The following is a 21826-nucleotide window of genomic DNA, read 5'->3' as shown; positions in this document are numbered from 1 at the left end:
CGTGGCGAAAGGAGCGCAAGGGTTTGCCCCGGAGAGGGGCGCGTAAGAAAGAAGGAAGACTCAAAGAAGCAGATGGGCTTCTGTAGGCAGAGATGGGGGGGGCAGCAGCGGAAGGGTAACTTGGAGCCCGTTGCATGCTGGGCGTTGTAGTCGACGCTACAAAACGCTGCCTCGCGGAGCATGCCGGGCGTGCGTGCGTCCGTACGTGAGCCGTTCAGTCATTTTAAACTAACCAATCGCCGGCCGAGGCGGTCGCCGGAGCTGGGGCTGTTGGGAGTTGGCTCGGTATTCGAGGCGCGCGCGCGTGGTGAGAGGAGGAAGACGGTTGGTGCGTGTGAAAGAGAGAGAGGCCTCGTCGGAAAACTGGAGGACAAGGTAATAGGGGCGCCCCTGTTGTTGTTGTTGTCGTTCCCCACCCCCGCCCACCTGAGGGACTCCCTCTCGGCCATTGCCTCTCCAAACCCTCGGAGGGAAGCGGGGCTGCGCGTCCTCCTTCCAGGCCACGCCCATTACACCCCCCCCCCGTGTCATGCCCGCGCGCCCTTGCTGCCTTCTTCCCTTTCTGAGAAATTGGGGTGGGGGAGGGGGTGCAGGCATCCCATAAGGAATAACATATGGTTAAGGAATAATAAGCAGGGGGCATCCTATGAAGAATTCTCCCTCCGCCCCCATACTCGAGGTTGTTCCTCAAGGTTCCTTCGTCGCTTCTGGGGTCAAACATTTAATAACAAGGGGGTAAGGTTTTGTGCTGTAAAGACCGAGGCTCGTTGAAATGATAAGTTAAAGACAAAACCAGAGCTTTGCTGGATCAGGCCAGTGGTCAGTCTTGTAAGAAGCAGGATTCTAAGATAACAAGATGCCATTGCAAGCAGTGGCACTCTGCATAGCTGTCAACGTTTTCCCTTTTTTAAGGGAAATTCCCTTATTCCAAATAGGATTCCTCGCAAGAAAAGGGAAAAGTTGACATCTATGGCCCTCTGTGACTCTCGCTCCCTAGCAACTGGTACCTAGGATCTCAGCTGGTGGTTCTGATATGGCTCCCATGACTATGAGGGCCATATTCTCTAGGAATTTGTGTAATCCCATGATCGTGGAACTTTGATATGGGAAAACAAGCAGTGGTTTAACCTGAGAGTACTTCTGTGAGAGGGAAATGCTCACATTCCTGGTGTACATTTTTAGAGATGCAGTTGGAACTAACACAAGGGTATTAGATACATTGTATAATATGGAATCAGTTATACTAGCACATTGATTTCTTCATATGCTGTTATTTGATTATTATTCATTTCATTTCTATGCCACTTTATATTTTTAAGAAAAATCTCTAAGCGGTTTACAGCATATTAAAACATCAATAAAACAATCCAAAATCAAACATTTCTGAAGAAAGTCAAATATAAAGTATACAGTCAAAGAAACATAATTATCAGAAGACTAAAATATTATCTGAAAGATTTCAGAATAAAACATTACAAAGGAGGTCAGCTGAAGAATACATATTTAACACAAAGTTAACAAAAAAATCATTGCAAAGTGAAGTCAAATATAAAATGCACATTTAAAACAGCATAATTAACAAGAGAATAAAATATTATCATAAGCATGACACAGCTGTTTGGCAGGCATAGAAAGATGGGGCAAAAGAAACAATAATTAGGGTTTGTTGTCAGGCACAGCGATGTCCCTCTGGTTTCACCAGGAGCCTCTTTGGTAGGGCTGGGTGAGTCTGGGCCCCGCTCCCTAGGCCAGGTGGAAAGGGCCTTGCAGGGAACGGCCTTCACGACTCAGAGCCAAAATAGCCTGTGCATAAGCAATGTACAAGAGCAGAACTTGCCAATGCTGCTTCTCCCACCTTTCTTTTTGGGCCACATTTCTACTGTTATGGAGATATTGCTTTTCTCTCTCCCCCCATAACATGTTACATTACAGGCTGCTCAGTAATTTGCCAGATATTCGACTTCCAAAACGTTCAAAAACCAAAGCTTGGCTTCTGATTGGCTGTAGGAAGCTCCTGCAGCCAATCGGAAGCTGCAGAAGTCCCATTGGACATTCGGCTTCCAACTGAATGTTTGAAAACTGGAACACTCACTTCCGGTTTTCAATCATTCAGGAGCCAGAATGTTGTTGTTTTTTAAAAAATAATTTTTATTAACAGACCAATAAAATAAAATAAAATCACATAAATTACAAATTACAAAGCCGAATTTTAATTTTTTTGTTGGGGGTACCCATATTTCAAGTTCCGAAAGGGATGGGAGCCAGAATGTTTGACTCCCAAGGTGTCCGGGAGCCAAGGTATGACTGTACTTGTAAGTAAGTAAGAAGTAAGTAGATTTTTATTTATACCCCGCCCTCCCTGGCCAACACCAGGCTCCAGGCGGCTAACATCAAATATCAAATACATTAAAACACAATCAGACAATTGATTAAAATACAGCATAAAAATTAGAATCAGGATAAAATTAAATGATTGTCCACAAATTACAACTATAGCGGTTGGGAACCTCAAGTATTCATCAAGTATTCATCAGGGCCAGCTATCTGTGTTGGTCCCACATGAGCCAATAAAAGGGCTAAAGAGGTAACTTACAGAGTCCCATAGAGGGGGGGTCAAACTGTGCCCGGATTGAAGGCCATGCAGAACAGCTCTGTCTTGCAGGGCCTGTGGAAGGATGTCAAGTCCTGCAGGGTCCTGGTCTCCTGCGATAGAGGGTTCCACAAGGCTGGGGCCAAAGCCGAAAAGGTCTTGGCCCTGGTTTAGGCCAGTTTAACCTCCTTGAGGCCTGGGACCTCCAAGATACTTTTATTTTCAGACTGTAAGGTCCTTCATGGGGCATACCAGGAGAGGCGGTCCCGTCAGTATGAGGGTCCGAGGCTGTATAGGGCTTTAAAGGTTAAAAGCAGCACCTTAAACCTGACCCTGTACTCCACTGGGAGCCAGTGCAGCTGGTATAGCACTGGATGAATGTGGTCCCGTGGCAAGGACTCCATAAGGAGCCTCACATTCTGCACCCGCTGGAGTTTCTGGGTCAGCTTCAAGGGCAGCCCTGCGTAGAGCGTGCTACAATAATCGAGCCTGGAGGTGACCGTCACCTGGATCACTGTGGCTAGATCAGGGCGAGAAAGGTAAGGGACCAGCTGATTAGCACGGCGAAGGTGGAAAAATGCCACCTTTGCTGTAGCTGCAGCCTGCACCTCCATAGAGAGGGAGGCGTCAAAGGTTACACCCAGACTCCTGACGGAAGGCGCTGGCACTAATTGAGCCCCCGCAAGAGATGGGAGTTGGCCCCCCCAACCCCATGTCGTCCCGACCCAGCCAGAGGACCTCTGTCTTCGAAGGATTTGACTTAACTGGCTCCCACGCAGCCATCCAGCCACAGCTTCCAAACATCTGGTCAGTGTGTCCTGGGCTGAGTCAGGATGGCCGTCCATCAACAGATAAAGCTGGGTGTCATCAGCATATTGCATATTGACAACAGAGTTCTGGAGCAGAAGTTCCAGTGGCCCATCCAGCAGGCTTTTCTTGTTGATGTAATTTCTCTCTAAAATCTACCAAAGATAATATAGAAAAAAATAATAATCTATAGATTACTTTTGTATTATCTTATTCAGATGACCGGGTCAAATGAATTTAAGTTGAACCAACCACCGGAAGATGGAATCTCATCAGTGAAATTTAGTCCTAACACATCTCAGTTTCTGCTTGTTTCATCTTGGGACACTTCTGTTCGATTGTATGATGTTCCTGCCAACACCATGAGACTCAAGTATCAACATACAGGAGCTGTACTTGACTGTGCTTTTTATGTAAGTCTTTTTTACTACTTTGTGTTTTTACTATTGAAGTTATAAGAAGGGAATGCAAGGTGTAATTGACTTACTTAGTAGGTTACTGAAGCCTTTAGGCTGGATTCCAAAGTGCCATGCACAGTGTTTTGCACACACAGGGTTTTCAGCTCCTCCCATCTGACAAGAAACTGCCTCTTGAAGACTGGGAGGCCCTCTGGAGCAACCCACCACCCTTTCTGTGCTCAGAAACACTTTGCAATTGCACATGGGCTTCTCTGTCCTGGCCTTTTATTAATAATTGAGCTATAAGTTAAGTATGCCTTAAGTTAAGTAAGTTAAGCTTGTTTTGATGCTTGTGTGGGCCTGATGTTTTGTTGTAATGGGGAATGAAAAAAAGAATGCTAAAGATAGTCTTGCTCTCCAACAACCAGCAAAAACCTTTAAAAATACAGGTTATCTTCATCATTTTTTTTAAAGGTACCCTTACTGAGGTTTTTAGTAATAAGCCAGTTTAACAGGTTAATATTTAATTTTAATTGGTTAAGACAGATGGCCGAACAGAATTGTTCAATTGATTGACAGCTCTGCTTTTAAAACTATGTATTTTTATTGTAAGCCTGTATGGAAAATTGGGAAACCAGTAAAATTGTGTTGTATCAGTGGTCTTCGGTTCATACGTTACTTCTGCTTTGTCCTCCACTCTGTAGCCCCCTGAATATCTCCAATATCATCTTTGGAGGGTCTGCCAACCTACTGGAAGAGAATGTGGTGGTAGTGATAATACTCAAAAATGGGGCATTTTGTTCCATGAGCAGAAGTCCGCTGCACAATTGGGTGGACATCACTGGATGTCATCCACTGTCTTTTGATCTTTTTGTTGCCTAGTCAAGTATAGTATTTCATTCCTATATAATAGTTATGCTGCAGGATTTCATCAACATTAATTATTTTGGAAGCAATATCACATTAGCATTGTCAAACACATTTAATAACAGAATTTATTTTCTAATCTTCAGTTTCATAATTTTGTGCGTAGCCTTTGCCCCAGTGAAGGAGCCGAAGCCACTTGCACAGGGGTGGGGTTCAAATTCTTCCCACAGTTATAGTAACCATTGTGGGTGACCTTTGGCTGTAGTGCTACTGTTGTCATTCAATTGCCCTGTTCTCTTGTGGAAATAAAATAAAATGGGTATGTAGCCAGTAGGAGAGCAGTGCCATCCCAAATTCTTATATGTATGAGTTTGAAAGGGTCATGGTTTGTCGATCCCTTGCTGACACTGTTGGATAAGACTTTTTAAAGCAAAAATAATGCCTTTATCAAATATTTGTTGGTTCCTTGGAGTACAGATATAGAACATAAGTGAACAACTTTCTTCTCTTGAAGGACCCTACACATGCCTGGAGTGGAGGATTGGATCGGCAGTTAAAAATGCATGACTTGAACACTGATCAAGGTAAGCTAATTTATAGGTATAGTAGAATCTGCAGAAGTAGGAGAAAATAGATTGTTTCAACAGTAGATTAATTCACTGAAAATAGTGTCGTGAAATAGAAAAGTATTATGACTGGAATTCTTATGGTATAAATACAGACAGCATTAAAGTACAAATTAAATGTGTTTCTTTTCTGTACAGTTCATATTTACTATGTCATTTGGTTTTATATCTGCACTTTCTGTAACTTCCATTTATTTCTGTATAGTGTTGCTCTTGATTTTATTTAGTGCATTTAAAGTTTTATAAGTCAATGCAGATTTTTAGGCTAAGGAAAGAGTATTCCATGCTAAGAACCTTGTGGTATTTTGTCTTTAACTGAGTATATAAAATATTTGCAGGGTGGTACATTTTTATTTAAAAACAATCTTTTTGTTTTATTTACAGTTCTAGTCTTGAGTGTTGAGGAAGCGAAACTGTCAATATTGCTTGTATGACCTTGTTCTATACAGTACTTTTTCTATCCTTGATAGTTTCACTTGTTATTTTCCCTTTAGAAATGTATTTATGGGCCGTTTAACACCAACTTTGTTTTTACAGTCGTTTAGACTTGCCTGAGATTTTGGCAGAAGGGCATTATTCCGCATACATGTGCATATGAACTCTGAGTTCATAGAGTAATGTGCAGGGCTTGAATTGATTTAAGAGACAATGGGGGAAATGCTTTAAATGGATAGCTCAGTCGGTAGAGCTGTGAGACGTTTAATCTCAGAGTCATGGGTTTGAGCCCCATGTTGGGCAAAAGATTCCTGCATTGCAGTGGGTTGGACTAGATGACCCTTGTGGTCCCATCCAACTCTACAATTCTATGGTTCTAAATATGAAATCCTTAAACTGTTATTATACTTTTTTGGGGGTAGTAGAGAAATCTGGGGGACATCTGTTGAGTGAGATTTTAAGGTGTGAGTATGATTGCACGTTCTGACTTGATAAGAGGACATTTAACATCCACCCCCTTTACAAAATACCCTACAATATTGATAAATAGTCATTGTAATTGATGCAGGGATAATAGGATCAGACACCTAGTTGTTTGGAAGCAGAGTAACTGAATGTCAGGAAAGCTGCTTTTCATCATTGTAGAGGATGGAATTAGATGCTGTGACATTGTAAATGGATAAGAAGTTTCCAGGCAGTGGTTGCTTGATGTCTTGAAAGATACTGGAGAATTGGGTTTGGAGGAGAAAGCTATTTAGAATAAATTCTAGAGGATTAAAAAAAGTACTGATTTCTTTCCTAAGTTGGAGAAAGAATCTGAAGTATTACAGGATTAGTATTCAGCATCACTTTAAAAGCTTCTAAAACAGTTTAATACTACAGGATACATTGCTAAAATGGATGATGCTGTGGAATAAAGGTTTATTGACAGTTTTGCTGAAAGTGCCTAATTACTCACAAGTGGCAAAGGCATGAACTAATGTGGTCATGCTACATTCACCTACTATTAGATCTTTCAAACACACCATTCATGACTAGGATTTTCAGAGGACCCCAACAGAGTTAGGTGCACAAATCTCTTTTGTTCATTTGAAAATCTCTGCATGGGTACCAACACCCCCCTTAAGCTTCTTTGAAATACTGAGTTGATATCTATTAGTCTACATTTAACACTTCAGAAGTGTATGTCTGTTGAGAAGATTAGAGGATCAAGCGTCTTTTGAAAGATGTCCCAGCATGCACATACATTAGTGAATGGTATATCAGACCCTGTTAACTCTGTATGAATATTGTTTTGTCCTTTTTATTAAATTTGATTATCAAAAATATAGTGCAACTATGTGTTCAGATTATTACTAATCTTTTTTAAAAAAATAGACAATCTTGTTGGCACCCATGATGCTCCTATCCGATGCGTTGAATATTGTCCAGAGGTGAATGTAATGGTTACAGGAAGTTGGGATCAAACGGTCAAGTTATGGGATCCGAGAACACCTTGTAATGCGGGAACATTTTCTCAGCCTGAAAAGGTTTGTATTTAAGCAATTTACAATACAATACTTTGCGTGCCTACTCAGAAGTAAGCCCTGTTAAGTTCACTGGGGCTCTTTTTCTAGTAGACTTGTATTTTTTATGTGGTTAAGGAATACATTTGAGCAATTAAAGTATTAATATCTTTCAGATCAGTTCATTGTTTGCATTAAAAATTTATAAACACTATTAATGAGAGTAAAATTACAGACCTAAGTGAGTTTTTGCATGATTAACAAGTACTACTTAAATACCAGAAAAATACAAAGTTAACTCTTTAGTTATTCTCAGTAATTAATGCAAGCTTAGCTACACCAGGAAAATATAATGACACTCTTCAGACATAACACAAAATCATGGTTTGTTGTTAAGGGCTTGAGCCCCACAAACCTAAGACTTCTGTGCTCCTCCCACAAAGGGACAAGGTTTAAAGCTTTAGTCCTCTTTTGTTTCTAAACTGCTTTTTCCCATTGCTCAATCTTTAGTAAACTGGTTTTTAGAAACCATTGTTAATTAACAAACCAGGATAAGACCTGTGTATAATAGGGAGATTCTTTTGCTAAAGCTATATTCCAGAAACCCAGCTGGTAGTATTGCCTATGTTATATTGTGCCAATATACTAATATAGGAAGGGCTTTATTTATGCCATCCATTTATGGTATGGTATCCATTTATGCCAATGTAAACAGGAAATTTTGACTGTCACAGCTTGATTTCTTTCAGCTTCTTATTCAGGGTCCATGAGTAAGGTCCAAGCAGCTGATTTGCTGCCTGCTGTAACTTTGGCTTATAAGTACTGTAAACAAAGTGATGGGATAAAGTTCCGGCCAACAATAAACCTTGAGTTATGCATTTAAGAGTAACTTGAACGGTGCAACTTTTATTTTAACATCTTAGTGCAGCCTTATGGTATGAATAGCTGCATGTTTTGATAAATGGATGAGATGAGGCTTTAACTTCTTTAGCCCACTAAACAGCAGTTGTATTAACAGTATTTAAATTATTATTTATGATCTCTTGCCAGTCTTCATTTTCATAGGCAGATACATGCAAATGTAAAACCTTTTAGTTTTTGTCATTACTTTAAATACTTTCTAATCACAATGGTGAGCTGTCAGTCTGGACCACATCGTGTCTAAATAGCCCAGTAATGTGGGTACTACATAATCTGAATCTATTGGCAAGATCTTTGATCAGGATAAAAATGTGTTGTTTTTTACTTGTGATTTATGGTTGCATGTAGCATGTAGAAAACTGTGATGAATCACTCGCAGAATGCCATATAATAGACAGTCACACTGAATCAAACTTCTTATTGGTATAGCAAGGTTCATTATGTCACTTTTTAAAATAGTATCTCTGATAAATGTGTATACCTAGCCTATTTCATGATATTGGTTTCATTTGATTTATGGCTATGGGGAGCTGTAAAGAATACTTCACAGGTATGACACCAGTCTGTAAAGGAGATTTAAGGTAGTTAACACTCCTAATGCAGTTTTTCCTGTATATAATTTTCCATAACATTGTTTTTGTGTTATCACATTTTATACTGTATGCATTCTTGTATAGTAATTTGCTTTGCGTCACTGTTGTTTGAGCCATTGACAATTCATCAATAATAATAATAATTTATTGAATTTTTATACTGCCCTATACCCAGAGGTCTCAAGGCAGTTCACAGAACAAAATCAAAATATAAAACCACAAAATATATAATCAAAATAAAAACAACCTAACCCACATTTTAAAAGGACATAGGATGTCAATCAAATCAACCAAAGGCCTGGTTAAAAAGGAATGTTTTTGCTTGGCGCCGAAAGGTGTATAATGAAGGTGTCATGTGAGTTTCCCTGGGGAGAGCATTCCACAGACAGGGAGCCACTGCAGAGAAGGCCCATTCTTGTGTTGCCACCCTCTGGACCTCTAGGAGAAGGCACACGAAGAAAGGCCTCAGAAGATGATCTCAGGGTCCGGGTAGGTTCATATGGAAAGAGGCGGTCCTTGAGGTATTGCAGTCCTGAGCCTTTTAAGGTCAAAACCAGCACTTTGAATTGGGCCCGGAAACTAATCAGTAGCCGTGCATTCTGTTTACGTTCTGTTAGTCCTAGTATAAATGAAGGATCTGTAATTAGATACAGTGGTGCCCCGCAAGACGAAAAACCCGCTAGACGAAAGGGTTTTCCGTTTTGGAGGCGCTTCGCAAAACGAATTTCCCTATGGGGTTGCTTCGCAAGACGAAAAAAATCTTGCATCCCCCCGCGGGTTTTTTCGCTTTTTTCGCCCTTTTTCTTAAGCCGCTAATCCGCTAAGCTGTCAATGGGCTTGCTTCGCAAGACGAAAAAACCGCTAGACGAAGAGAATCGCGGAACGAATTCTTTTCGTCTAGCGAGGCACCACTGTACCAGATCCACCACGTTAAGCATATGGAATGAAAACATGTATAGTATGTATCTTTTTAGAAAGGTAAAGTTGAAATATCTAATATGTAACTAGTAGCTGTTACTTTACCTGATAACAGATTAATTGCTTAGTTACACAACTTTTGTTTTTAGTTTAAACTGATTTAAGCAACATTTTCTAGTTTATCACAACCATTATTTTTTTTTAGCGGTTAGTTATGCATGCTGAAATGGCAAGAGTAAATAAACAGTTGAGTGTTCAGTTTAATATATTTTTGATGTTCCTACCAGCAAATTTTTCTCTCTGTGTGTAATTGACAGGTAGGTTATTGTTTTCTGAAACAATAGACTGTTTCTTTAAAATTATGTAATCATGACACAGATGTAATGATGCTTGATCTGCTAACCATGGATAAGAGATTGAGAGTAATCTATGAGCTTGAGCACTATCTCGCCTTACTTCTTGCAGATGGCTCTTCCCCATCCCCCCCCACATTTTATTTAAAGAATTTAAATTCACTTTTTGCTTTCAGAGCCTAACAACATTACATATGAACCTGGGTTTTTTTTTAAAAAAAATTGTGTGTATGTACTAACAATAGTTAGGGACGCGGGTGGCGCTGTGGGTAAAACCTCAGTGCCTAGGACTTGCCGATCGCATGGTCGGCGGTTCGAATCCCCGCGGCGGGGTGAGCTCCCATCGTTCGGTCCCAGCTCCTGCCCACCTAGCAGTTCGAAAGCACCCTTAAGTGCAAGTAGATAAATAGGTACCACTTTATAGCGGGAAGGTAAACGGCGTTTCCGTGTGCTGCTCTGGTGCCGGTTCACCAGAGCAGCTTCGTCACGCTGGCCACGTGACTCGGAAGTGTCTGCGAACAGCGCTGGCTCCCAGCCTCTAGAGTGAGATGAGTGCACAACCCTAGAGTCTGTCAAGACTGGCCTGTACGGGCAGGGGTACCTTTACCTTTACCTTTTTACTAACAATAGTTAGCTCCAAACCACAAGTATGATTATAAATGTATATGCAATCCATAGTTTGTGCTAACTATAGTTACTGAGGATTTGTGAAAGCTGGGGTTAGATGAATTGGCAAGGACCTTGTTATAACTTAAAGGGTAGAATTAGCTTTGTAGGTTTGTAGGTTGGTTGGGAAAAGAATAGTCTCCCTTTGAGGATGGAGAATTCTTAGCAGGAACAAGATAGACACAAGGAGGACAAACAAGAAAAATTGCATCTCTATAGCAAGGCTTAGTATGTAAAATTTTGGTATTCTAACATGGGTAATCTTGTATAGTCCATGTAGAATGCATTTTAGTGTTTCATAGAGAGTTAAGTCTGCTAGACTTCTACTTTTAAAAATCTTTTGTCATTGAACATGTTAATGGAACAGGTAATTTTTTCCTTCTACCTTTATGCTGCAAAAGTAGAAATCCTAGTACTGAATCTGGAAAATATAATGCCACTTTATAACTTTTTTCCAAGGTGTATACATTGTCTGTGTCCGGTGATAGATTGATAGTGGGAACAGCTGGTCGGAGAGTTTTGGTGTGGGACTTGCGGAACATGGGCTATGTTCAACAAAGAAGAGAATCAAGTCTTAAATATCAGACACGTTGCATCAGAGCATTCCCTAACAAACAGGTATTTAAATTGTGCTGCACTATGTCAAATGAAAGTTTGTAGAAAAATAGTCTCAATTATACCAGCTTTTGATATTTATGATTATCTTAACTCAAAAAGTTTATTTTGAGTCTTGCTAATTTTATTGCTGTCTCTAAAACAAATGATATATTTGCTGTGCTTTCCTAAGGAGGTTTTGAAGCTGTTAATGGAGTTGGAAACTAGAGGAACTTTAATATTGTATTTAATTCTAAAATTATCACAGAGATCTGAATTATGCAGGAGCAGTAGAGTGGCATAAATGCCATGCGCCAAGAAAATTAGTGTTCTGGGAAATACTGCTACAGGATTTAGATAAAAAACTATTTGCTTAGGAGTCATTTTCTGTGCTGGGCATGGCTCTTTCCTGGATTATCAAAGCTACAAAGAGAATTAACAGAAGAACAAGCGTGTCTTTGTTTCTCTCATCATTCCCTTCTCTGGGGTTCAATGTAGTGTTTAGCCATTATTTTCTGCTCTTCTTGAGGTGGGAAAAATATAAAGGAAAAGCCTAACATACTTTTATTGATGTCAGATAGCAAGATATACCTAGCAGATATAGAGTTGTCTTATGCAGAGGAGGCATTAAATGAAAGCGAATTTTGTTAGATGTCATTTATAAGCAAAAGGGTTCCTCCAATGAGGTCTCATTTGGAATCTGTTCTCACTTTCTAAAAGGCATTAGTGTGTGCCCTGATTAGAGTAAATGTCAGAACTGGAATGCAACATTCTTTATCAGGACACACTGCTAAGAGAATAATCTGTAATTCCCCTTGTAATCTTCTCAGACATTTTTACAAACCCTTAGGACTCAGAGTGCACCTGTGCCTCTCAATAGTTAAATATGACATACAGACTGGGTTGTGCACATCTTATAAATGTTTCATCGACATAGAGCAGTTCATAAAGAAAAAACAAAACCCTATGATCAGTCATCGAAATAAGTGAGGATTCTGTCTGTGTCCCATAGGGCTATGTGTTAAGCTCTATTGAAGGCCGTGTTGCAGTTGAGTATTTGGATCCAAGTTTGGAGGTACAGAAGAAGAAATATGCTTTCAAATGTCACAGATTGAAGGAGAATAATATTGAACATATTTATCCAGTCAATGCCATCTCTTTCCACAATGTCCATAACACTTTTGCTACAGGTAACATGAAACTTTATTTTTTTCTTATTAGTGCTGTTAGTTGATAATTCTTAAGTTATATTGACTAAGCAGTCATCTGAAAAGCTTCAGTTATTCTGTGATTCTTTTAGAGAAATTGAGGTATCCTGTCTTTAGTTCTCAAATATATCATTAAAATAAAGTCTGAAAAATACAGTTTCTACTTTGTAGCTGGTTTGCATACTTGTAAAACTGGTAAGATTGTTTGATGTGAAATTTTTCTGCAATAATTCAGAACATATTTTATATATTGTACCATGTGCTTCTCCCATTAAATAACTGAAATATCCTTGCACATTTTAATTATATTTAATTGCACAGATATCAATAATGCTCGTTTCTGCTGCTTTGGCTCTTTGCAATCTATTTTTAGGTGGTTCCGATGGCTTTGTCAATATTTGGGATCCGTTCAATAAAAAGAGACTCTGTCAGTTCCACCGCTATCCTACAAGCATAGCATCTCTAGCCTTCAGTAATGATGGAACCACCCTTGCAATTGCATCATCATATATGTACGAATTGGATGACGTTGAACATCCTGAAGATGGTATCTATATTCGGCAAGTGACAGATGCCGAAACAAAACCCAAGTGAGTAAGTTTCACCTGTATTTGAGCTTTTTCTACCGTTTATTCCAGGATTTATTAATTTTCCTAAATTCATGAATAGCATTATTGATTCCTGGTAGATAGTGCAGCTTGACAGTAGGACTAGAGTTGATTTTATCTTGTTCTCCCCAAGCTTTCAATATCCGTAGGTTGATAGACGGCTGGTGGATAAAATTGTCTACTTGTTTTGTGGGAGAAGAATGTCAAACTCTCATTCTTCTTGAATAGGAGCTATTATATGAAGTCATGGCATTATTGCCAGCTCATTGCTTTAAAATTAAGTTGAAGAATTCAGGATAATACATATGAGAGAGTCTAATTATATTAGGATTTTTAAGATTTCGAACTATTGGCAATCTCTGCACATAGATCTAGGCTTCTCATCTACAATACACCAAAGCAGAGCTGCTGTAGTGATGGTTTAAATTATAAGAAAATAATTTTGAAACGGTATGTGTAACTCTTTAATGTCCAGAATTGTCCCACGTTTCCTGGTAAAGAAAACACTAGTTTTGCTTGCACAAAGCTAAAATGAATTTAGCCTAAAGCTAAATACATTGCGATTTTCTTTCCCTCAGCACATTGGAGTTTATATCTTACATTCAGTTTTGCCACTTGAGTATATTACAGTGCTAAGAAAACGCATATGCCTGCAGTGTATGGAACCTTTGTGGGTATTAGCTGTTCCCACTAGCCCCACAGCTGTCTCTCATTAGTGTATTTGCCTTCAGGAAGGTGGGGAGCAGCAGATATGAGCACGTTTGCCTGTAGGGAAAGATAATATGCAAAAAGGCCTTTATGCTGTAGTATTCATGGGGATGGGTCAACTCCTGCTCCTTGCTTGCTGGAACCCTATGATCTGCCAGTCAGACCTAGGTACACAATAATGCATGCATGGACTTAGAATTAAGGAACAGAGTGCTTCTGAGTCCATTCTGAACATAGGAATTAATTTTTAGGGCCAAAACTGAACTGAGCTTAAAAGACATTTCACACAAAAGTCCAGTCAGAGTTAATATATTTTTTTCATTTCAGCACCCTTATTAAGGTGGAAAATGTTTTTGTTGCTAAACCTTTAGGAGTCAGAAACCCTTGCTGATCACTAGATCTACCAGTACCCCCTGATCTAATTTTTGCTCACCTCTGCTGTAGTATAGGTGTGTATAGGAGATACACACATATCTCCCTCCATTCTTAGCTCTTTAAACTAGCTTCTTCTTTCTCTTGTTGTGTACATGCACTACTTCTGTTATGGAATCAGAGTGGCTCTTGTTGGTGGAAAAGCTCTGTGTGGCTTGAGCTTCCTCCTGCAAGGAATTGGCAGCTTAGAGTGATTGTGGGCATTCTCACACTTGGCATTTGGTTGCTTATTAAGATGTAGAATTTGCCTCACGTAACATCCCAAAAGTGGATATTTCTTACTTAAACGTAATCTGATTCTTGAGTCACTGGCGTGGACTTCATGGAAGTCAATGAAGAGTGGCTGTTCTAAGCCCATCTCGTGAGTACAGTTACTTGCCTCAGAATAATGTCAGGCAAATAAGCTGGTGTGGGCATTCAGGCTCCCTGTGTTCAAGGTTTGTGGGCATTCTAAATTATTTGAAAATGTATTATCTGTCTTTTCCAAATGCCTGTTCTCAGGGCATCTTATAGTAAAGCATCATCAGGTACAGCTAAATTAAGCTGAAAGTAATTGACATACAGTTTGTTGTGTTGAAGGAATGTTCTTTTTGCATGGGAATTTCAGAAGATAGATGCCATAACAGGGAGGGTATTAGGTTATGCCTCTGTCAAACCAAAGGAATGCCGAGCGGTGTCTCCCATGAGATCAGAACAAAGAACTTCAAAGGGTTTGGGTGTCCTGGAAGATGCTGTGTCCTTGGCACTTTTAAAAAGGCCTATTAGCACATCTAGGTATAAACCTGGCAACTGTACCTGTGCTCGTGAGATTTAAAAAAAAACCAAAACTGTTGAGGGGCTTATACATTAATGCTGGAATTAATTGTTGCGCTATGGCGAGTGTTTTGTCTACACAAGCATTTCAGCTTGTCAGACACAACACCCCCCCCCCCATTTCTGGGGGTACTCCCAACTTGTCCAGGCCAATTTGGGGGGTTCATTGGGGAGGGGAGCTCTATTGTGCAAGTGAAGTCTTTGCACAGGCTTCCATTGATGGGACTCATTGGGTGAATCCAAGAATCAAGCAAGAATAGTTATTGTTGAACTAGTGCCAGAGATGTCCAGGCCAGTCATCACATCTCATTTTAATCTGCTTCTCTGGGTTGTTTTGAGGAATAAAGTAGAGAAGAATTGTGTATACCAAAGTGTTGCATCATGGTGAAGGATGCAGGTATGAGACAAACAAAGATGTGATCATGAAAAATTGAATTAAAATGAACAATACCAAATTAATGAAGTTGTGTTTACAGAAACTAATAAAAAAAGGCAAAAGGTTTATTTAAAGTTTCCAGTTTTTAACTCTGGATCAGTTTTTCCAGGAATGCAGGGGAAATGAGGAAACAACAAAAAACAACCCTCTCCTTTTCCCAGTAGGAGCATTCCAGGCAGACTTTTTCTTATAAAACTCACTGTATAACTCTTATTTATTTATTTATTTATTTATTTAAAACTTTATTATATAATAGTGCAATCCTAAACATGTCTACTCAGAAGTAAGACCTATTGAGTTTGATGGGGCTTACTCCCTGGTAAGTCTGTATAGAGTTGCAGTACTGGCTACCTTTTCCCAAACCTCTTTTACCTTAGGTCAGGTTCATCACATTAGACTTAATCAGCTGATCTATGTTGAGTATCTATGTGGAGTGAGATACTGACAGTAGAACAGTTAGTAATGATATTTCCTTTATGTTTAGCATAAGGAAATGCCACCAGACCTTTTGTAAATATTTGTTGCTGTGCTGCTTCTGGGAGTACTATAAGCACTCATGGTATTTCAAATTCTTAAGAGCCGGCATCACAGTTCTACTTTCTAGGCATAAACACGATTTAAAAGTATATTTTAGATTTTTAGTCGATTTCCCCCAGCCTTGACTTTGCCATGCTATCATCTGTTACACTAATATGAATGCAACTTGCCAAAATCAGTATAGTGGGATTAAAAAAAAAAAGATATTTGGAACTACTTCCCACATTACACCATGTTAATGGGAGTGCTCCTGCAGATTACTTGCATTAATGAGAATTATAGCATGGGAAGCAGTCTTCAGTCGATTGAGGGCCTGACCATATGACTTTGATTTCAGCTGTTTCTATCCTTGCGTTGTGTTTGCTAATTATAGGGATGCTTCGTTCTGCTTTCTGAGGAGGTTAATCTTCAATTAAACAATATTTCCTCTTGGCTGTCCATTATTTTCTGAAACAGATGGTTCATCATTTCCTGGGCTGTTAAACACAGCAAGGTTAAGGTTAGACTCCTGGGAATTAGTTAGTTTTGAATCTTATTACAGGATGTAGAAGCAAAACTAATAAGAATAGTACTTAATAACATTTTGTTGCTGCAAACAATTATTTATTAGCAAACAATTGATCCCAGAAGGGCAAATTGTTTGAGTCGGTAATGAGCTGAGACAAGGCAGAGCATATCTGTGTATTCGCAAAATAATTGTAACGTAATTGCAATGCATTTAGACAGGCATCTATTTGGACTTCTTTCTGCCTTTAAATGAATTTCTGAAACATTAATATGCTTTTCAGACATGTTGCTTATGCCAGTCTTCAACCAGACACTGAAGAATTCTTGTAGTAATCCATAGAAGTTAACTTGTGCCAAGTGATAGTGTCTCCTAAATTAGAGCTTTTCAGCTTCCAGTTGCAGACTTTTAATTGTTAGATTTGGAAAGGCAAAGAAATGACATGTATGATGGTTTATGTCAAGTTGGAACACTTTGTTGAAAATTTATTTGCAATGTTATGAAAATTCAGATAGTTCTCTGAGACATGCTTCTTTATTTTGCAGGTCTACTTAACTTCCGACACAATGCTTCAGTAATTTTCTCTTTCAAAGTACGTCCACTTGCTCGTTACAAGGCTAGCATAAAGCAAATCCTGGATTAAATGAAGATACATTTCCAATAATGCTTTCACAGAAAGTAGTGTTTTGTGTAATCATTCAGTATATTCTATCATTCTTTTATTTTTAGCTTATCCATGAAACATTGTTTTCTTCAGTCTGAACAGTAATAAACTTTTCTGTTAGTTGATTCCTTTGAAATATATTATTTTCTAGTTGAACTTTTGTACATATTTAATAGTAGTTTAAATAGTTTAATAAATGCAATTTTCAAAAAAAATTAATGCTATTATAATTCTTGGATTTATCAGTGGGAACATCTACTTTTTAATCTGTTATCTTTTTGGGCATGGTAGGATAAACCACATATTCAGTTTTATGTTGAATAAGAGCTCTCTTAGGCTGGCCAAAGGCTTAGTTTGAAAAACCTTAGAAGCACACATTGTCTCCAGCGCTTGCAATTTACCTTTGCAAATTGTAATTTGTCTTTAGCATGGCTGGGAAGATGGCAAAAGGGGGGATTTAAGATGTGTAGTGCAACATTAAAGAGTGATGTCAGCATTTCAGAAGTTCTTTCTCAGAAAAAAATAAACTGGTTTTAGACATTTGCCCCCATTCAGCAAGAGAACTGCTATGATGATTTATTGCATATTAATGTATTTATATTCTGCTACTCGGTAACTCTCAAAGCAACTTTATTGATAATAATACGCAAAAGAAAAAATAAATACAAAGCAAGCCAGTTAATAAATTAAATTCCATAGTAATAGCATAAAAAAGTGATAAAATCAAAGGGCGAATCATATAAGAAGTCATCTGTGTACATTCCACCCAGCAACACTTCAAAACAATTGTGAAACATTATTAAAGCTTATAAAGACCTGGTGGTAGGGATTGTAAATTGATAGATGGGAACCTAGCTGTTTTAGAGATGACAATGTTTAGACATTGCGAAAATACATTCAAAATGTGCATTTAATTATGTATTTAAATTAATTTTCATGGCTTTATAAACAAAACATGGATGTGGAAAGAGGATAGAAGGGACTTTGGAATTAACACATGTGAAAGTAACGTGGAACAGAAACATACAGCCATTCATGCCTAGTACATTGCTGCTTCATAACTGAGTATGCTGAGTATTTGTACCTGTGCCGTGGTTCATATGCAGCTGTGTTGGAAGCTGTCTTACTTCAGAAGCATTAAAAAAGAAACGACTACCTACTACAGTGGTGCCTCGCAAGACGCAATTAATTCGTTCCGCGAATTTTTTCGTCTAGCGAATTTTTCGTCTTGCGAAGCACGAAATCCCATAGGAATGCATTGAAAATCAATTAATGCGTTCCTATGGTCAAAAAAAAAGTTCAAACAAAGCCAAATTTGGTACAACAAGAGTTTATTAAGTGCTCTTTAAGGTCACACATACTGTAAAGAGCATTTCAAAATTCAAACCTAGATTTTTTTTAAAAAAAACAGCAGAGTGGCCCAATGGTCACAGAAAATCATAAAAATGCAGAAAAAAACACAAGCTTCCAGATTCTTGCAAACCCCTCCCCAACACCAAGTCCTTGAATTCCAAACACCCCAACCCAAACCCCCCCAAAAAAGTTTTAAAAGCTTAACTTACCAAATGGCTGCAAAATAAGTTTTGGAAAAGCTTCAAAAATCACCAAAGTCTTTAAAAACCTCAAAAAAGGCTACTATGTACACTGCGTTCTATGAGTTGCTCCTTGAAGTCAAGTCGCAACTGTATTAACGGTGTTAAGAAAAAGGAAACAAACTTGCAAGACGTTTTCGTCTTGCAAAGCAAGCCCATAGGGAAATTCGTCTTGCGAAGCAGCTCATGAAACGGAAAACCCTTTCGTCTAGCGAGTTTTCCGTCTTGCGAGGCATTCGTCTTGCGGGGCACCACTGTATTCCCTTCACTCTCAAAACACCTTTGAGAGGCCAGACTTCATAGCTTGGTCTTTTATTGGGCTGGATCACATTTAGCTTTGCGCCTGCCCAGTCTATGAGTGATAATCCAGTTGGGGTCTCCTACTTGTGCAGCAGGCCTCCTGCACAAATGGGACTTTCCATCTTGCCTTCATCAGAATCTACTCTGGAGAGTTTGGAGACGCTTGGATGCAGATTGGGACAGGCTGCACAGACAAAGAGAGAAAAGGGAAATCCTGTTATGCCCACTGGCCTGAAGTCTCATTCAGCATCTGAGCAGGTAAAGGATGTGCTGTTCTTGTGTTCCTAAAACAATAAAACCTGGATAGTAAGTATTTTTGGAATAGGAACAAGTGGGATTTTTTTTAACAGTTAAGGTTTTCTCCTGGTTATCACCAACATGCCCAAGATGAAAAACTGCCATTAAGAGTTACAAATAGGTAGCCGTGTTGGTCTGCCATAGTCAAAACAAAAAAATTCCTTCCAGTAGCACCTTAAAGACCAACTAAGTCAGTTCTTGGTATGAGCTTTCGTGTGCATGCACACTTCAGATACACTGAAACAGAAGTTTCCAGACCTTTCTATATAGTGAGAAGTTGGGGAGGGGTATTACTCAGAAGGGTGGTGGGAATGACAGACCCAAAAAAGAAAATAACAGAACACCTCTAGTCATCACATACAGCTCCCAAGTTAAAACAGTACAACGCATCATCAGAGATCTACAACCTCTCCTGGACAATGACAGTTCTCTTTCTCAAGCTCTGGGAGGAAGACCTTTCATTGCCTACAGAAAGCCACCCAGTCTTAAACAACTCCTAACCCACAATAATACTACAACCAGACCTAACACGGACACTGGCACCAGAGCCTGCAATAAACCCAGATGCCAACTTTGCTGCCACATACACCCGGACAACACCATTACTGGCCCCAACAACATCACACATACCATCTTGGGACTATTTAATTGCTCATCGTCTAACGTTGTGTATGCCATCAAATGCCAACAGTGTCCTTCAGCTCTCTATATTGGACAAACAGGCCAGACCTTACGCCAAAGAATAAACGGACATAAATCGGACATCAGGAATCACAAGACAGAGAAACCAGTAGGAGAACACTTCAATCTCCCAGGACATTCTATACAAGATCTCAAAGTAGCTGTTTTACTACAAAGGAATTTCACCAAACTTAAAACCATGGAGAAACCTGGCCTGAACAAAGACCTTGGATTCTTATCTCATTATACATGACAAAGCCATTTTTCACCTTTTCACCCCTTGCTTCTTCCTGTAAGACCTATTGCAGTCGTTAAGAGTCGTCAACAGGCTCATCACAGCTATCTGCCAATCACCCATTCCCACCACCCTTCTGAGTAATACCCCTCCCCAACTTCTCACTATATAGAAGGGTCTGGAAACTTCTGTTTCAGTGTATCTGAAGAAGTGTGCATGCACACGAAAGCTCATACCAAGAACTGACTTAGTTGGTCTTTAAGGTGCTACTGGAAGGAATTTTTTTGTTTTGCCATTAAGAGAATAGTGGTGATGGTGGTAAGCAAATGGGAGCCAGCATGGATAATACAGCAAGATAACCTGGCATGATGCAGAATGACAAAATGGTTGGGACAGGGCAACAGCTGTGTTCATGACTGAGACAAGAATATATGTAGTAAAGATAGGCATTCTTTCTCTAAGGAGGCAATTAATCTTCCTTTTATTAGCTCTCCTCTAGAAATATAAATACAAAGGTTTCGGAGCCAGAAGAAATCATACGCAATGAGCTTGCTTTCTCCTGTATGAGAAACGGCTGAGCGAAGAGGATATACAGACTCCTGATCAGTGTAATTGAGTTCTAAAAAGCTCCTTAAGTCATTGCCTCTTGCTGAATGGTTGAGGGCATTCCAGAGAAACATGGAGTCACAGCCATCATCCTAATAGACTCATTCATCATCCTTGCCTGCTTGCAGGGCTAAAAAAAGTCAAAAGATGTCTCTCAAGAAAGGATTATGATAGTATATGATATTAGAAGCCAAGTGGCACCTGTGCCCCTAAATACTCCGGTGCTATACCTGGATGTAAATGTTGTCTTGATTGAATTAATGAGAATTTGTGCAGAACTGTAGTTATATTATGACTGCAATCCTAAACACATAGGGGAATAAGCCCCATTAACATAACATAACATAGTTCTTAGTAAACATGCATAGGCTTGCACTACACTGCTATTTCAGTAATTCCGTATAACTGGGGTTTGTTAGATCTGTGTCATTAGAAAATGGCTGAGATTCCAGTGAATCTTAGAAATACTTATAATAATCTAATATCCACAATTCTAATAGAATCCACAATTCTATGATTCCTGTTTTCTCCTGCAAAAAGGTCTTCAGAAGAATGCTGCACACAGTAAAACAGTACAATTCACATGGACATACATTGCTATGTAAATTCAAGTTCCCTGAATGCTGTTTTCAGAATGGTAGGAACTCCCATTGTTTTAAAACCCTGCAGCGTCTTTCATTCATATAGCAGCCCAAGGGGTGCTGTTTGGTGGCTGCTGCTTCTGGCTGGAGATTTTGCATGTTTATATTACACCCACCCAGGCAGTGGGCCACGGATGTTCAAATGACCATTGTTTCCACATATTGCATAGGCTTATTTTCTGGAGTCTCTTGTGAGAAATAAAAGTCAATGGCTTGATGATAATGGTCTACCTTATCCCATTAGAAGTACTGATCATTGCCAGGCCACAGTCACCATTTTCAGATTAGGA

General features: G+C 39.3%; 1 protein-coding gene across 3 annotated transcripts; it reads left to right on the top strand.

Annotated features, from left to right (window-relative positions):
• Nucleotides 1-229: 229 nt before the first annotated feature.
• On the top strand, nt 230-17399 carry BUB3 (BUB3 mitotic checkpoint protein). Of its 3 annotated transcripts, none has more exons than XR_014564945.1 (8): nt 230-375; nt 3616-3810; nt 5177-5246; nt 7101-7252; nt 11139-11297; nt 12286-12463; nt 12855-14666; nt 14731-17399. XR_014564945.1 is itself a non-coding variant. In XM_083741490.1 (8 exons), exons 2-8 carry the CDS (start codon nt 3616-3618, stop codon nt 17073-17075), a joined length of 981 nt encoding a protein of 326 aa, XP_083597616.1. In that variant the 5' UTR covers nt 230-375; the 3' UTR covers nt 17076-17399. The 3 variants fall into 3 exon arrangements, 2 of the variants coding, with proteins under 2 accessions (XP_083597616.1, XP_083597617.1); XM_083741490.1 differs by having other exon boundaries at nt 12855-13071; nt 17066-17399; XM_083741491.1 differs by having other exon boundaries at nt 12855-13075; nt 17066-17399.
• Nucleotides 17400-21826: the final 4427 nt, after the last annotated feature.

Source organism: Podarcis gaigeae (genome assembly GCF_964106915.1).
Source record: "Podarcis gaigeae genome assembly, chromosome: 5".
Classification (NCBI taxonomy): Eukaryota; Metazoa; Chordata; class Lepidosauria; order Squamata; family Lacertidae; genus Podarcis; species Podarcis gaigeae.
The sequence above is the reverse complement of the archived record's forward strand: the minus strand, read 5'-3'. Positions and strand labels throughout refer to the sequence as shown.

Bases quoted from the DNA above. Each gene is read 5' to 3' on its own strand.
- BUB3 (XM_083741490.1), top strand. From the start codon at position 3,616: ATGACCGGGTCAAATGAATTTAAGTTGAACCAACCACCGGAAGATGGA. The intron at 3,811-5,176 runs GTAAGTCTTTTT...CTTCTCTTGAAG, and splicing joins TACTTGACTGTGCTTTTTAT to GACCCTACACATGCCTGGAG. The intron at 12,464-12,854 runs GTAACATGAAAC...ATCTATTTTTAG, and splicing joins CCATAACACTTTTGCTACAG to GTGGTTCCGATGGCTTTGTC.